The sequence below is a fragment of the Ochotona curzoniae genome, unplaced genomic scaffold (genome assembly GCF_017591425.1).
Source record: "Ochotona curzoniae isolate NIBS_2020 unplaced genomic scaffold, NIBS_Ocur_1.0 contig_899, whole genome shotgun sequence".
Classification (NCBI taxonomy): Eukaryota; Metazoa; Chordata; class Mammalia; order Lagomorpha; family Ochotonidae; genus Ochotona; species Ochotona curzoniae.
The window spans coordinates 8,259,460-8,277,513 of NW_024466605.1; the positions used below are offsets into that span (position 1 = coordinate 8,259,460).

At 49.9% G+C, this 18,054-nt stretch overlaps 1 protein-coding gene across 3 annotated transcripts in view; it reads right to left on the bottom strand.

The window, feature by feature from the left end:
• Positions 1–13,536, bottom strand: part of DCTN6 (dynactin subunit 6) — a 59,324-nt gene extending 45,788 nt beyond the window's left edge. For all 3 annotated transcript variants that reach the window (XR_005885285.1, XM_040994229.1, XM_040994228.1), the window contains exons 1-2: positions 13,442–13,536; positions 9,808–9,872 (exon numbers count right to left, since the gene is read on the bottom strand). Coding sequence is in view for 2 of the 3 variants with exons in the window: in XM_040994229.1 (XP_040850163.1) it covers positions 9,808–9,872; positions 13,442–13,464 (88 nt within the window). In the remaining variant the exon portion in view is untranslated. The remainder of the gene's footprint in view (positions 1–9,807; positions 9,873–13,441) is intronic.
• Between the last annotated feature and the right edge of the window lie 4,518 nt (positions 13,537–18,054).

An 18,054-nucleotide genomic window follows, 5' to 3' on the forward strand; every position in this document is an offset into this window, starting at 1 on the left:
GCAGAAGCTGGCACTGGGGGCTAGTTCTGTCAAGTCAAACCACAGAACTACCTGAAGAGTGCATAATCCAGGTAGTGGGAGAGGCATGGGAGGGCAATAGTGGGCTCCTCCCCCTTGGGTTACCACTTCTACAGGAGGGCATGAAAACTAGGACAGAGGCTGGGGTGGAATGGAGTGTAGGACAGACTGGACTACTGCTACACATACTGGCAAACCAGGGTAGAGGGCCTAGTGGGGGTTATTGTGGGTCGCTCCGACTAGGCTGCAGCTCCCACTTGTTTATGCAAGGGCTGAGTATGTGCTGTGCAGAACCAGGCTGGACTGCAACACCCATTGGTTCCAGGGGAAGTCAGGGCTGAAAACAGAATCAACCCAGCAACTGCAACCACCAGCTGATCAGGGTGATGGACTATGCAGGGCCCTGTACTTACTAGCACATACAAGAATCTGGTCGGAGAACACCTCAGACAAAGTTTTTTTTTTTGAGATCTCACCATCAAAACCCTAACCAGAACCCTAACCAAGGAAAGAGAGAAGACAGAACAGGTCAATCAACCACCTCAGCTATATGTTGACAGCAAAATACTGGGCAAACGGAGACTCTATGATGGACTATGTCAATCAGTGGATTCTTCAAAGACCTCATGGTGCTTGGAGTGGCAAGATTGGCAGCGATTCATAACTGGTGAACTATCAAAACCACTTGAGCAAAAACCTCGGAGCATACCCTACATCCGGGACCTAGGGAGGGTGGGAAATTGGGTGGGGTTCTCCCTTAATACCCTCTTTAAACATGAAGGGAACAATATAGAAATAATCATACCCACTTTCCTATTAAAAAAATAAAAAGAAAAAAGGGACTACTTTCTCCCCTCCACTCAGGAAACAGGGTCACTATTGCTTTTAACCAAAAGGTCAAAGTATCATAGGAAGATAAAAGGATTAATAAACATGTTTTTCATAAGTAGTTTTACAAAATAAGCAGGTATTACAGGCAGTGATAAAATGCACGCAAACCTTTTGCAGGACTTTTTGGGGCAACATGAAGGAAGCTGACATACACACACTTCAGCTAATGTGACTTTGTTTAAGTGATTTTTTTTCCCACCCCCTTAAGTGAGCTTCTTAAAACAATGCTGTGACTCAGAGAAGGACCCTGCTTTGGGCTCAGGGCTGAGTGCAGGCGGGGGAGGGCTGGCGAGTGCAGCACTGTGAATGACAGCGCACTGAAGTGTGGGCACAGCTTACTCCATGCACCTCTGCATGCCACAAGCACTTTAAGGGCATTGGGGTTCAAGTGTTTTAAAAATACATCACCACGCAAAGTTTTTTGACTGTGTTTTTAAGAGCCTTCCTGGAGCTCTTCCTGGTTGTCTCTATGTGTTTTTTACCAAATGCGCCAAAACCCTCGTTGCCTTAGCTCTTTGTTTGGCTAACTGTGCAGAGTTGGAGTTGCCCTAGCTGGCTGATGAGCTAGTTTCTTACACAGCTGGCAGAGCACGATGCAACATAGTCAGAAACACATTTCTTGCATCAAATTTCCATGGTCTTCATTTGGTAAAGGCCATTCTCCCTCTCTATCTTTGCTAGAGAAAGCAATCTCAAGCAAAGTGTTAGAACGCCATTTTGAAAAGCTGCAAACTCCCTTGACAATGACACCACGCCCCGATTGTCAGCTACAAGACCTGCACAGGCAGCCTGAGCCGTGCCGCTTCCTCAGATCAGTCACTACGCTGCTGCGCTCCCGGAACAGACCCACACCTCCAGCACAGGTTTCTCCGCGGTGCCCAGCCCGGCCTTCACCAAACGTCCTTGGTAAGGTCCATCCCAGTGCTGGCAATCTGGGCTGTCAGCAGACAATGGACATGAACTATGCTGGGAAGACCTTCCAGAACATTCTTCAGCTCTCAAAGCAAAGCTTTCCAGCACACGATGCGTGGCGCACGCATTGAGCTGGCCTGCTGGGAAGCATCTTTGACCCAGGAGTAGAACAAACACAGAGCTCCTGTTTCCTGAGGATCAGCTCCAACAGTCCCAGTGGGGGCGGAGGGCTCCAGCACAGCTCCTACATGTGGGCGGGCTTCCTGCTTAAGGACTACACTTCTAAGTGCTAAGGTCTTGGACGAAATGCCTGCATTTGCAGGAGAACAGAGCAATGGGTTAAAGCTCTACTGACCTGAGATTACTTCTTCCAAAAATATTTCAGGATGGAATACTTTGTAAAATAGTGGAAATGACTGGAGGATGCAGGCAAACAAAATCTGCTGAAAGAAAAAGGCCATCACCAAGGCCAGCCAGCACTGTGGTGCAGAGGGTTAATGCCAGCATCTCATATGTCGGCCGGGGTGGGGGCTCTGGGAAGCAGCTGCTGGCTAATGTGCCTGGATGATAATTCCCCGGCTTCAGCCTGGCCGAGCCCTGGCTGTTGCTGCCACTTGGGGAGTGAACCAGCAGATGGAAAATCTACCTGTCTCTCTCTAACTCTGCATTTCAAATAGATTGAAATATTAACTAAGCTACAATTATTACTTAATCTTCATTATGCATAGCACAAGAGACAAAGATCAATTATCCTGATAAGTAACTTAAATAAAAACAAAAACAATAAAATCCATCTCACATATGGAATACCATTGTTGCAGGAGGAAGTTTAACTCACTGCACCACAATGTTGGCCCCAGTTTTGATTTAACCTTACCCAATTCCCGGGAAATTTTTAGTCTGATGTATTTATTACTTCAGAAAAATGAATAACAGCCAAAAGATTACAGATAGTTTGTACCAAATGTAACAAGAACACAGATGGTTATCTGAAAATCTATCCTGGAAAATTTCTATATTTCTATAACAATTATTTTTATAATTTATAAAAAATATCTTTTTTATTTAAAGAATATCTTTATCAACAATTCTTCTCTTTATAAGCAACAAAGTTAAAATAAAAATTGTGGAAGACAAAATATTCTTCTGGACCTTTTCCTTAATAACTGAGCTGTTTCTGCGATTTGGGTAACTTATGTTTCTTTTTTTTTCTTGTTTCTAATTTTATTTTTGATAATGCTTACATAGCTGATTAGGATGTGAGGGGTCAAGGATGAGGGGAAAAGGGGTGAGACCATTGCTTCATATTTTCTTTTTTCTTCTTCCTGTATGTGGGGGAAGAGGAGAGCTAAGGGGAGAAGCCACAGCCAGACTCCCAACTGCCTCAGTACCCAGGGATGGGAACAGTCACATGATGTCATCCCAGAGTTCCCAGTGTGGCGCATGCTCCAAATTTCTGCTCAAGTGGTTTCGATAGCTTGATACTTCTGACATGCTGTTTATCTCGTTGATTCAAGGACGAGGAAATCCTTCCAAGGCCCACTGACTGACACAGCCTGCCTTAGGATCTCTGTTCAACTGGATATTTGCTGTCAATGGTTGGCTGGAGTTCTTGACCCATTTGTTCCACCCTCCTTCCTCTGTTATGGTACCAGGTATCCTCTGCAGGATCCAATGGACTACTATATCCTCCATGTGCATCTCTGTATACTGCCCACTGTTCTAAGCCCCTGAAGAGGACCAGCTCTGACACATGCACTCTACGGCCAGACTATGGATTCTGCGATTCTCCCCATGGTTGGAGTTCTGAGTCCAGTGGTTCAGTTAGAGGGATCCCCAAAGAAACCTTGTCTGAAGTGACCCTAGACTTGACTCTTGTTCTCTTGTTACAAGTACGGGGTCTGGCTTTGTCTGTCCCCCATATCAGTCTACGCACAAACTGGTAGTTGCAACTGCTGGGCCAGTTCTGTCTACAGCCACATCTCTTATGTAAACCAATGAATGCTGCAGCCCAGCCCAACCCTGCTCCCTACACACTCAGCCCTCGTGTACACCAGCAGAAGTTGCAGTCTAGTTGGAGTGATCCCCAATAACCTCCACTAGGCTCATCCCCAGCCCTGGCTCCTGTTTTTGCCAGTTTGTACAGCAGACTGGTCCAGACTTTGCCACATCCTATTCAGCTCTCATACACGTCAATCAGCATTGAAGCCTAGCTCAACCCAACCAACCCCACTCTCCAGCCCACACTCATGCTGGTGGGTGCTACCACCTGTCTAGCCAGGCCTGCCCCCAACCCTGGTCCTAATGCTCACCAGTGGGAGCTGTAGCCCATCAGCTACCGGGCCTACCGGGCCCACTACCAGTCCTGGATCCTGCACTCTCCAGATGGTTCCGCAGTCTGGTTTGACTGAATTTGTCCCTAGTCCCAGTATTTTGCACAGCTGATGCTTTGGCAAGTCCAACCAGCCTGCACTTACTCTGGCTCATCAATGCACCAGTGGATACAATCGGTACCCAGTCTGGCTCTCCCCCTAACTTAGCTTCAATAGGTGTTGTAATCCTGCCTGGCTCGATCTGCCCCTATCCCAGTTCTCATGCTCACCTGTGGAAACAGTGCCTCAGCAGGGGAACCCCCCTGAAGCCCCTCTACTGCACCCTCCTACACCTGAGTTTATATATGCTGGTGGGTGCTGCAGCCACCTCACCTTGGCATTTGCTGGCAGGTGCTGTTGCCTGGCCTGGCCGGGCCTGCCCCACCACTGAAGCTCATGCTGGTGGGTCCTGCAGCCTTGCCCAGCCCAGCCAGCACCTAGTCCTGGCCCTAACGAGAACTGGCTGGTGTTATAGCTCAACCAGCCTATCTGCACCCCATCCTGGTTCTCAGATCTGCCAGCGGATGTTATGAACTAGCCCAGCTTGACCTGCCCCTAGACCTGACCCACATGCATACTGGCAAGTACCATAACCTGGCTTGGTCTGCGTAGCTCCCAGCCATGGTTCTTGCACTTAAAAAGGTCCTGACAGAGGAGTTCCCCAAGCTCCTCTAGCAGGCCTCCTCCCAGTGGCAGATTTGATGTACACCAATGGGTCCTTGGCCCAGACTAAACTTAGTCCACCTCCCATCCTGGGAAGAGCAGTGTCCTTGCCCAACTGGCTCAAAACCATTCCAGTTCTTACTGTTGGATGCTATAGCCCAGCCATCCGGACACAACTCACACATGGCTCAGCAGGGGCAGAGACCTAGTCCAGTCCACTACCCTGGCTCTCATAGGCATCAGTGGGTGCTGGAGTCTTGTCCAGGCTGTGCACACCAGACCCAGTCCTCATCCATACCAAGAGACACTAAAGTCTTGTCCAGCCCAGATTGCCGCCTCCACTCTGACCCTCACGCTCATCAATGGGAACCACAACCCAGCCAGGGCATCACCTTATCTCCCCAACCAGGCCTGTTCCCAGACACAGATCTTGCATGTGCAAGTGGTTGCTCTGACCCAGCTTGGCATAGCTCATCCCCCGTCTTAGCCTTTGCCATCAGATGCTGCCGCCTGATCCAGCTGTGCCAGCCCCAACTCCCAGCTCACACTGGCGGCTGTTGTAGCCTAGCTCTGACTACTCTGCTCTCATCCCTCGCTCATGCAGACGGGTAGGTGTGATAGTCTAGCCTGCAATGGACCTGCACTCCAGCCTGTCTCCTATACACGTCAGTGGACTAAGGTTGACACAGTTCTGCCTCATCCGCCCCCCTCCAGAACCATACCACACACTTGTTGATAGGTGGAACTATTTTGCCTGGCCTGACCTGCACCCAGGCCCAATACCACATGTTCACCAGCGGGAGTGATGACTCACTAAGGGAGTTTCCCAAGTTCCCCCACCAGGTCCACTCCTAGACTCAGATTGCATATGTGCCAGCAGGTGCTAGGCCCTTACCAGCATAGTCTGCCCACTGTGTTCTGGCCGTTGTATGAGTCAGTGGATGTTGCAGCCCAGCTGCCCCACACCCTATTCTTGGGTGCACCTGTGGGTGCTGCAGCCTGGAGCTGCCTGGCCTGTTCCCAACCTCAGTACCCATGAGTCAGAGGGTTCCATGGTCATGCCTAACTCAGCCTGTCACTACCCCCAGCTCTTGGGCAAAACAGTGGAAACTGCAGTTCACAGGGTTGAGCCCAGATATCCCCCAGAGTCTGCCCCCAGACCTGGCTCTCTCGCGTGTTGGTTAGTATCATGGCCTAGACTAACGTTACCTGTCCCTTGTGCTGACACTCACATGCAGGGACTGTGCTCTAGCCCTGCCAGGCAGGCCCCCAGCCCAAGCCTTAGCATGCAGTGGTGAATGGTAGTCACTTTGGTCCATGGTATCTAGTCCAGCTCAGGTCTCCCACATGGCTGGTGCATCAGTCTGACCCAATAAGTTTCTCCAGCCTCTCCCCTGCAAACCTCTGTCTCAGTCCCCTTGCTTACCTGCAAGTACAGAGGCCTTGTCATTGGGAGTCCCTCAGAAGTCATTCCTCACCTGCAACACGCTCTCAGCAGTTCTCCCTCTCCCACCTCCCCTTTCCCTGACCAATGCTCTGTCCCTGTGACTAGGAGCACATGGAATCCCCAGCCCAGCCTTCTAGCTCATGGCACATGTGCTGGCCTGGGACCGTATCCCTTCACACACCCAAGATCCAGGTCCATTTATAGTTTCCCAAGCCTGGTTTGCCAGCCCACCAGGCCAGTGTGCTAACCCTGCTCAGGACCAAACACCTGGAGAAATCCCCCCAGGCTCGCTCTGACTGCCTGGACATGAGCTCCTACGGCCAGTGCTATGCCCCTGGCCCCATGCAAGCCTGGCGGTAGCCACCCTTGATCCTGTAACTTCTGTTTTTAAAAAAATAGGTCAAAAATAAATGTAACAGGAGCTGGTGCTGTGGCACAGTACGTGATACTAGCATTTCCTTCAAAGTTCAGAGGGATGGCCCAGCCGCTCTGCTGCCCACCCTGTTTCCCACCAATGTGCCAGGGAAGGCAGCAGACGTGGTTCAAACACTGGGGACCCTGCCTCCCATGCGAGAGACCAGGATTGAGTGCCTGGCTTCTGGCTTTGGCTAGCTCAGACCTGGCTAGTAGGGTCACATAGGAAGTGAAGCAGCCAGCACACAGAAATTTGTCTTTCCCTCACTGTCTCTTGCCTTCAAAACAAATTGTTTTAAAAGGACAATAAATAAACAAAAATTAACTTGGAACTATCCCGTGATAAATAACTATAGATTTCTTTCTTAAAGAATTTATAATCAAAGGAGCTGATGTTGTGGTGCAGTGGGTTAAGCAGCCTCCAGCAATTCCAGCAGCCCATATGGGTACACATTTGAGTCATGGTTGCTCTACTCCCAATCAAGTTCCCTGTGAATGAACCTAGGCAAGCACCCGAGGATGGCCCAAGTAACTGGGCCCCTGCCCACTCATGTCAGACCTGGATAGTTTCAGGTTCCTGACTTCTGCCTGGCCCAGCCAAGATGTGAAGTCAGTGAATGGAAGATCTCTTAGTATCTCTCATAACTCTGTATTTCTTTTCTTTTTTTTTTTTTTTAAAAGATTTGTTTTTATTGGAAAGGCAGACAGATCATATTTACAGAGAGATGAAGATATGGAAAGACCCTCCATCCACTGGTTCACTCCCCAAGTGACTGCAATAGCTGGATCTGAGCCAATCCGAAGCCAGGAGCTTCTTCCCGGTCTCCCATGCTTGTGCAGGGTCCCAAGGCCTTGAGCCATCCTCGACTGCTTTCCCAGGCCACAAGCAGGGAGCTGGATGAGAAGTAGAGCAGCCAGAATAGGAACTGGTACATATATGGGATCCCAGCACATGCAAGACAAGGATTTAGCCACTGAGCCATTGCACCAGGCCCCTAACTCCGCATTTCAAATAAAATAAAGAAATTTCTTAAAGAAATCTTTTAAGAAAAAAAAATTTATATTCACTTCTTATGTTATAATACATGACCAAAAATGTGTTGCACTGTCATTTTACTTGTTAAGTATTGGAATGGTACACAGCAGGTGGTCAAACATTGAGTAAAAAGGGGGTTTACACCCTATAACTTGAGCATTTAGGAGATTCAGGGAGATAACAGGAATAAAGAAGGGGGAGGAGCAGCACACAGTAAAAGCCAGAAGGACACACAGGACAGAGAGCACTGACCCCTGACACCCCAAGTCCCTGTGTGAGACAGGGGACCCAGCTGGCAGCTCCTCTGTCTGCAAACACACACACATGAGTAAACACATCTGGACTACACACACACACACACACACACAACTGTGTAGACACATCTGGACTACTTTATTATCATAAAGCAGATATCACTGCTTAAAACGGGAGGGGCATTCGACACTCTTCACTACATTCCTGTAGCTGTACTCTCCAGCCGGAAGAGCTGAGCAGTCACTCCTTGACTCCTGATAAGAACCCTAAGGACACACAGCAAACAGTGGAGCAGAAAGAATGTGGAAGAATACATTGATAAATATGTGGCCTTCATGATTTCTCCTCAGGAGAAGGTGGAAGTGGTTCAGGTAACAGAAATGACAGTAAGTTAGTGTGACACAGAAAAGAAATAGGGCTGCTTTCTACAAAGTTCCAGAATCCTGGCACAATCTTCGCTGATTATCTAAGAAACAGTGCCAAAACTGGTTGGAAATCTAGGGGGGGAGAGGAATGACACTTTCCTTTTTCTTTTTCTACTAAAGAAACTATTGTTATTGTTATTGTAAGGATTAACCTATTTATTTTGAAAATCAAAGTTAGAAAGACAGAGAGATCTTCGTTCCACTAGCTCGCTCCCCAAATGGCCACAACGGCCAAGGCTGGGCCAGGCTGCAACCAGAAGCCCTCACAACCCATCCTGGTCTCCCAGATCTTGTTACTTTTCTTAGCCCATTAGCAGGGAGCTGGATCAGAAGTGGAACAGTCTGGACATGAACCCGGGTCCACATGGGATGCCAACACTCTAGGCAATGGCTTGGTAAGCTACTCTACAACACTGGCTCCCTAAAGAAATTCTTTAATGGAAAAAAAAAATTCTCTTTCAGGAAAATGTGGAGGATTTTGCATGTGATAAAAACTGTTAATTGTCATTTGCTTCTGTTTCCTCCAAAAAGAACCCTGGTATTATTAGAGAAAGCAATATGGCCAACTAGGGCATTTTGCAACCTTCCCTGCAGCTTGATATGTCCATGAGGCGAAGTCACAGCTCAGGGACACACAGAGAAGGGCTCTGAGGGACTTTCAGCAAGGCTATTTAAAGGCAGGTGACTGTCTTGGGCCGAGGTCCTTCGTGCCCACTGTTTACCTTCCTCATCCACAATGACCCTTGGTGTTTGAACCACGACTTTCAGACCTATGACGCCAGAGCTCCACACCAGACACACAACTGATCAGCGTTGAACTGCTTTCCTCCAGACTTTCGAGATGAGACAAGAGCCCTGTCCTTGTTGAAGCCACTGCCTTGTGCTGCCAAACTGGACTCCTGACCACCCCCCACACACACACAATGGCACAGATGGGGCAAATGAAGGTTAGAGAAGTGACAGGATCTGTCCAAGGTGACCAGCAGCTGAGCAGCAGGGAGCAAGCAAAGCCCGCCATGCTACTCCAGTTGTGATCACCCAGGGAAATGCAATCTGCAAGGAGGTAGTGCTTTGTCAGCTGTGTTCATGGCTGTCCCTGGTCCTGTCACATGGCAAGCATTCGACAGACACTTCTCAGCCAATGAATGACTCCACAATGCCGCATCATCAGCATTCCATGTGGAAATCCAAACCCATTCCAAACCCATTCCATGTGGAAATCTTCTTTTAAGACTGTCAAACACTTGTAGGAGGAAATACTTTAACAAAACCAGGACACTAGTGATACCGACACAAAGGGTGATCACTATGGTGAAGCACTAACATTGATTAAGCCTCACCAGTTCTTGGGAAGCAACACTAATAAACTCTTACCTATGGTCACATCTCCCCGGATTTCACTTTCCACACACACAACTGCTCCTGGGGCAATCTTCACACTGGAGGCAGAAAATAAAGTTATATTCATCATGGGCAACACTGTAAACATTGCTACAGAAATTATCCTGAAGAAGCTTTTAAAAATTGGTGGGAAAAGGGAAGGTCATCTGTGACAGTCAGGTTTTAATACAGTATAACGCTTTCACGCAGCACACTGTCCGTGAGGCTGAAGGCACAGGCGAGAATCATACCAGAAGAAAAGAGCCTTGGGGTTTTTACTTTAATGTCTGTATTGTTCCCTTATTCATTTCAAAGGGAGACAGAGAGAAAGGAAGAGAGAGGTCTTTCATCTGCTGGTTCATTGCCTAACTGGTAACAAAAACTGGGGCTTATCCGGGCCAAAGCAAGGAGCTCCAAACTCCCTCTGGGTCCTCTACTTGAGGGACAGGGACCCCAGCACTTGAGTCGTCATCAACTGCTGTTCCGGGACCTTAACAGAGGCCGAATTGCAAGTGGAGTGGCCAGGGATTCATTCAGCTGGGTAATATGATTTGCAGGAGTCCCCATGTGACAGCCTGGCACTGTTTCCTTTCTAAACAGCTGTTATGGGACCAGTGTTACCGTGAGGTGAGTTAAGCTGCTATCTGTAACGCCAGTACCTGGTTTATGTCCTGACTGCTCCGATCCCTGCTCACTGCCTGGGAAAGCAGCGGATGATGGCCCAGGTACTTGGCTACCTGTACCCACTTGGGAAACCCGGATGAAGCTTCTGGTTCCTGGCTTCTGCTCAACCCTGGGACTCAAACTGGTACCATAGAGGATGTTGGTGTTACATATGGCACCTTCACCTGCCATGCTACAATGCTGGCCCCTGCAGTCTTTTCAAAGCCCTAAGATGAATATGTATCAAACAGAAAAGAAATAAAGGAAGAATCTGTGAGTCTATACTCAACCAATGGCTGTGCACAGCTACCTGTGTATCCATCACTTTGTCAGGCATTGAAGTCCTGCCTGGCAGAAGTTAATGAAATTCCACCAGTGATTCTAAGTTAGTTGCTAGGCAACTCATCAAGAATCAACCTGCTGGAATCACAGAAAATACTAGGCTTCCTACTGACTGAGAGAAAAAAGAAAAACTTCTGTAAGACACAGCAGGGCCTGGCGCAATAACGTAGCAGTTAAAGTCCACGCCTTGAATGCGCCAGGATCCCATTTAGAAGCCGGTTCTAATCCTGGCAGCTCCACTTCCCATCCAACTCCCTGCTTGTGGCCTGGGACAGCATTTGAGGACAGCCCAAAGCCTCGGGACCTGCACCTGCATAGGAGACCTGGAAGAGGTTCCTAGTTTCGGATTGGCTCAGCTCCAGCCGTTGTGCTCACTTGGGGAGTGAACCATCAGACGGAAAATCTTCCTCTGTCTCTCCTCCTCTCTGTATATTTGCCTTTCCAATAAAATAAATAAATCTAAAAAATAATAATAATAATTTAAAAAAAGAAAAGACCCAGCAGAATTACCAAGCAGAAAAATTCCCATCTGCTCCAAAGATTCACTTTTACACATGAGGAAACTCAGACCAACCAGAGATTGCTTAAAGCAAAATTCATTCCTGGAACAGAACTGCCCTAGCAATCATCTCTTTTTCAAGTGTTAATTGAAGGGCCAGCACTGTGGCAGAGCAAGCCAAGTCTCCACCTGAGGTGCCAGCATCTCACATGACACCAACTGGAGTCCCTAGCTGTTCTGCTTCCAGTCTGGCTACTTGTTAAGGAGCCTGGGAAGGCAGTGAACAATGGCACAAGTGCTTGGCCACTGTGCCCACACAGCAGACCCAGGGAAGCGCCTGGTTCCTGCCTTCAGACTGACTCAGCTCTGCCTGTTGAGGCCATCTGGGGAGTAACCAGTGGATGGAAGATCTCTATCTCTGCCTCACCTTTTCACTGCAACTCTTTCAAGCTAAAACAAACAGAAAATCCTTTTTTAAAAAAAAAAAAAGTGTTAATTCAAAGTTTCCTGGACCCAACTTGGCCCTCCAGATGCTATTCTGTGATGACTGGGTGCTGTTGCCTCTGAGGGGCCACCTTTTATAAAGCCATTCCTAACATTCTCCATGTACAGTTAGCCTTTTGGACTAAAATGTGCAATTTGTGTAGGCCCTTAAGCCTTGGTAAAATACATTCACTCCCACACACATCTTTTGACACCTCTAGGTTAGGCCTTACTTCCCGTTGCAATTTCCCGGTTGTAGTGTGTGTGCTGCTGAAGCAAGCAGTGTGTGATACTCCATTCCCTCAGCCCTGCCCATTGGGGAAGGAGCACCAGCTGACATCCAACATGTTCCAGGGACTGGGAAGAGGACAGACCTCCAGGCACCCTCCTGCTTCACCCTTAGGTCCAAGAGAGAGCTTTAGGAGAGAACTCGTGTCCTCATCAACAGGCCTCCGGGTGCAGCAGGAAAAAAAAAAAATACCCTCAATCACCTCTACACCAACTACACTATCCGAGCATTCAGGGACCCCACTGCAGCCCGGAATGGGGAAAGAATGCAGGACACGAGGCTGGGAGAGGAGTGTCACCACAGGCCTATTAAACTCACCTGGTCATCTCTCATCCTCACTGTACTACTCTACACAATATTTACAGCACGGCCAGCCCCACGCTGTTCCAGGGCACAAGGTCCACCCAGCCCCGCGCTGTCCCCGGGGACCCAGCCCACCCAAGCCCACACTGTCCCTATGGACCCAGCCCACCCAAGCCCACACTGTCCCCGGGGACACGGCCCTCCCAAGCCTACACTGTCCCTGGGGACATGGCCCACCCAGCCCCACGCTGTTCCCGGGGACATGACCCACCCAGCCCCACGCTGTTCCAGGGCACAAGGTCCACCCAGCCCTGCGCTGTCCCCGGGGACACGGCCTACCCAAGCCCACACTGTCCCTATGGACCCAGCCTACCCAAACCCACACTGTCCCTATGGACACGGCCTACCCAAGCCCACACTGTCCCTATGGACCTAGCCCACCCAAGCCCACACTGTCCCCGGGGACACGGCCCTCCCAAGCCCACACTGTTCCCTATGGACCTAGCCCACCCAAGCCCACACTGTCCCCGGGGACACGGCCCACCCAAGCCCACACTGTCCCCGGGGACACGGCCCTCCCAAGCCCACACTGTTCCCTATGGACCTAGCCCACCCAGCCCCACGCTGTTCCCGGGGACACGGCCCACACAAGGCCGCGCTGTCCCTACAGACCTTGCCGGCCCAGCTGCCCCGTGTCCCCGGGGCCACGGCCCCAGCCCCGTAGACGGTCCGGGAAGGGGCGTAGTCACCCCTCGGGCTCAGGAGGGTCAGAAGTTGCTGTCCGCTGATTCTTGGGCAGCTGGAGGAGGGGCGGCCAGGACGGAGGAACCAACACCTTCCCGGAACGAATCCGCATCCCTTCTCAGCTCTCCCTGCCCAGCCGACGCCAGGCCCCGGGCCTTCGGCACCACCAAGCCTCGGGCCTTCGGCACCACCAAGCCCAAGCGCCCGGGATAAGACGCCAGCTCGGTGTCTGCCTTTGGCGAGCAGGACCGGGTTCCGCCCTGGCCGAGAGCTGAAGACAAGCGTTTATTCCAGCGCCGACCTACCTCTTCTGCGTCTTGTCAGCCATAGTACAGCCCGGTATCCAAGTACAGCTGGGATCGACACCTCCGCCTGCGTAAACCGATGATCTCGAAGAGCGACTGGAGGGCCTGGCAGGATTGGAACGAGGGGCGGGGAGAGGGGCGGAGCGAGACTGTGCGGACCGGGGGCGGGACCTGTGCGGACCGGGGGCGGGACCTGTGCGGACCGGGGGCGGGACCTGTGCGGACCGGGGGCGGGGTCTGTGCGAACCGGGGGCGGGGCCTGGAGTCCTGCTTCATTGCTTTTTACAGTTTTGTATTTGTCTTTTTTTTTTTTGTATTTGTCTTAAGACTTCATTCTTGCTGCTGCGACCTGGAATAATCAACCCATCGCTTTAAAAGTGGCCTTCCACAGGTCGCCGCTTCTCCAACCATTTATAAAACTTCCCATCTCTAGACCGTTGTTGATGCTAAGTTGTGGCTTTTTTTTTTTAAAGATTTATTTTTATTTTTATTGGAAAGGCAGATATACAGAGAGGAGAGACAGAGAGGAAGATCTTCCGTCCGATGATTCACTCCCCAAGTGAGCGCAACGGCCGATGCTATGCCGATCCGAAGCCAGCAGCCCCCTCCAGGTCTCCCACATGGGTGCAGGGTCCCAAAGCCTTGGGCCGTCCTCGACTGCTTTCCCGGGCCACAGGCAGGGAGCTGGATGGGAAGTGGGGCCGCCGGGACTAGAACCGGCGCCCATTTGGGATCCTGGGCGTGCAAGGCAAGGACCTTAACCACTGCGCCACCGCGCCGGGCCCAAGTTGTAGCTTTTTATGGGTCGGGGCAATATTCTGCCAGCTCTGCCTTCAGACCAGAGATTGTCTCCCCCAAGAAACCATTGAATTTATCTGGACAATAAGATGCTGGACTCTATGCATGGTACATGCTTGCAATGAAAGAAATATGACTGGATTTGAACTGTAATACTGTATTTGATTTGAACTGCAATACTGCAGTAAGGTGGAGGAATCCACCATGGGGGAGGACACGGGGAGGGGTTGGGGGAATCCCAGAGCCTATGAAACTGTGTCATAAAATCAAATGTAATAAAAAAAAATAGTAACCTACAAAAAAAAAAACAACTTCCCATCTCTGCAGGTGGTTATTCCTTTACCCACTAGCAGCATACCCTGGCACCAGAGTTCCTCCCGGAAAGCTGGTGTGGTGCCGTGTGGGTAAAGCCGCAACCTGTGACAGAGCCAACTTCCCGGTTGGGCACAGGTTTGAGACTCACCGGAACCACTTCTGAGCCAGCTCCTACTGATTCACCAAGATGCCCCAAGCCAGGCTGAAGCTCCCGGCGCGGCGCAACCCTGGCAGTTGCAGCCATTTGGACAGTGACGCAGTGGATGGAAAAATTCTCTGTTTCTTTGTCAGTGTGTCTTTCATATCAATCAATCAATCAATCAATACTCTTTTAAAATGATCTTAAAAACCAGATAGCATTTGTTTTCGTTGCTGTCGCTACAGTAGACTAAGACGTGATAGGAGAACAAGGGACCATGTCTTCCTTAGCCTTCGCTTTTGGCTGCAGCCTACTGTAAGTGTTAGCAGTGTTCACCTGGGCTTTTTTTTTTTTTTTTCTAATTTAGCTAAAATACTCAAGAGGAGCTTCGTTTGTCCTCCATGTGGTCTTGTGAGGAGTTAGAAGGGTTAACTGGCAGTTGGGAAAGGCCCTCCCCAAGCCCTTTGGGAATAAGGAGCCAGGTGTTTGTATGAAACCTGACATCAGCTGATTGCACAAAAGACACTGGCCTGTTAAAATGAAAAGATTGATGCTTAGGAAACACAACGGGTCCCCTACCCACAGGTCACCATGTGAAAAGTAGGCTCTGGCGTCACATCAGAGCACACAGCCACAGCCTGCCTTTGACGCTCAGCAACTGACCGAGTGGGCACAGCCTGCCTCAAACACTGAGCAGTTGATCTGGTGGGCACGGCCTGCCTTAGACACTGGGCAGCTGACCTGGTGGGCACGGCCTGCCTTAGACACTGGGCAGCGGACTGGGTGGGCACAGATTCTCCTGGCAAGTGTGTCTCAGCTGTCGCATCTCCCAGGTGGTTGACACGGTAACATTCGTTAACTGGTCTGGAACTAGAACCGCTACACAAGAGACATAGAAAATAGCAAAGCAGACCGCTGACATATTGGAACAATGAACTGATCCATTGATATACATTTGTGTGAAAGCTCCCAACACCCAGACCTGGGTGGGCCTCTCCCTCCCCTGGGGACCCTCTCAGCAAGCAGGGGTCTCTGTTTCTCAACAAAACCCCCTCCCTCTTGCTCACCACCACCCACTTTATTGTCCATTCGCCACGAGGCCAGGAACTGATTCTGAATTTCTGTAACAGTCTCTCCCTGTAATACCATCATCGTTTGAACCAAGGATCCAACCCTAAGCCCTCAGGCAGTGCAGTCACTTCTCCGGCCTACAGTCAGACAGCTGAACTGGGTCGATCCCCTTCCCTTCAGGTCAGACCTCGGGGCTTAGGCATCTTGAGTGGTTCAGGAGCCAAATCCTGGTCCACCCACATCCATAACCCAGTAATACTCACAGGTGCAATTACTGTATTATTAAACTTGCAACTACATTCAACCAACCAGCTTTTTTTTTTTCCTGGTTAGAGACATATTCAGTTATTTATTTGAAAGAATTACACAGAAAGAGGGGGAGACAGTGAAAGGAATCTCTCATGCTCTACTTTACTCCCCAGGTGGTCTGGGCTGGGCCAAGCCCAAACCAGGAGTCTGGAGCTTCTTTGGGGTCTCCCACATGGCTGCAGGGACCCATGCACTTGGCCCATCCTCCACTGTTTTCCCCGGGCACAGACTCAGAACTGGATCATCCGGGACTCGAACTGGTGCCTGTAGATGCCAGCGCCGCAGGCAGCGGTTTTACTTGCCACAGGCCCCAACCAACCAGCGTTATACTCTATGTTTTTTACATGCTTACTGTGACAGTTCTGTTGGGACAGCCTCTTTCTGTCTAACTGTAAGATGAAAGTCTCAGAGAGGTGAAGTGAATGCTCAGAGTCCCCAGAAAGAGGTGCTCCTTGCCCCAAGATGTTCTTCCATCAAGGTGTATTTCCTCTGGGGAACTGGCATCGTGGTGTAGCAAATAAAGTTGCCACCTGCAGTGCCGGTGTCCTGGAGGGTGGCCTAATTGCCAGGGCTCCTTAGCCCACTTGTGAGGTCTGAAAAAATTTCCTGGCTCCTGGCTTCGGATCCTCAGCCCCGGCCAATGCAGCCATTTGAGGAGTGATTCAGCACATCTAAAATGTCTCTCTGTGTGTCTCTCCTCTTCTATGTAACTCTGCCTTTCAAATGGATACATAACTAAATTTTTAAAACGTATTTCCTCAGCCTTACCATAAGGCTGCCTGCTCTTGGGTGTTCCTTTTGAGCTGACCGACACTGATCAGGGCCAACCCTGTCATGCCCTGGTCCATGGATAGACCTTATTAGCCAAGAGTGGCTCTGCTGTTCTCATCTTGCCTCTAGTGAAGGCTCCTCTGTATTGCCCACATCCCAAATCAAAAATATTTTTCAATGATTCCCTCTGCACACTTTTGACTATATGGGATGTCAGGACTATAGGCAGAGACTTAGCTGGCTGTGCCACAGTGCTGGCCCCCTACCCTTTTGCTTCTTCAAAACCTCCATGAGGTAAGCAAGTATTTCTTGAGAAAACATTTGTAGATAGCGTTCTTTTGTGCAGGGAATATAGCCATGAACCGTTCCTCCATTGTAATTCTCACATCTGGCCTGAAGAGGGCGGGCAATAGACTAAAGGCGAAATAGACACCAGGGCACTTCCATCCATGAAGACTGAAGGAAGAACAAAGTTTATTGTGATATAAACATTGTTGAAACCCACGCATATTTTATTATAATGGATGCTTGTATGAGAGGAGTAAACGAGGAGGAGAGTGGTGGTTAACAATGGACATCTTGTTTTTGGTTCTAAAGATTTGTTCTCACTTGAAAAACAGAGTTAGGGAGCCTGGTGGCGTGGCCTAGCAGCTAAAGTCCTCACCTTGCACGTGCCGGGATCCCATATGGGCACCAGTTCTAATCCCGGCTGCTCCACTTCCCATCCAGCTGCTTCCCTGTGGCCTGGAAAAGCAGTTGAGGCCGGCTCAAAGCTTTGGGACCCTGCACCCATGGCTCCTGGCTTCGGCTCAGCACCAGCCGTTGCGCTCACTTGGGGAGTGAATCATTGAACGGAAGATCTTCCTCTCTGTCTCTCCTCCTCTCTGTATATCAATAAAAAAAAAAAAGAAAAGAAAAGAAAAGAAAAGAAAAGAAAAGAAAAGAAAAGAAAAGAAAAACAGAGTTAGAGGGAGTGTCAGACAGATACAGACAGATCTTCCATTTCACTGGTTCACTCTTCCCAAATAGCAGTCAGCACTGGGCCAGGCTGAAGCCAGGAGCCTACAGCTCCATCGTGGTCTCAGACGTGGGTGGTAAGGGTCTAAGCACTTAGATCATCTGCTGCTGCCTTCCCAGGCACCTTAGCAGGGAGCGGGGTTGAAGTGCAGCAGCCTGCAGTGGGACTGGCCCTCCTATGGGATGCTGGTGT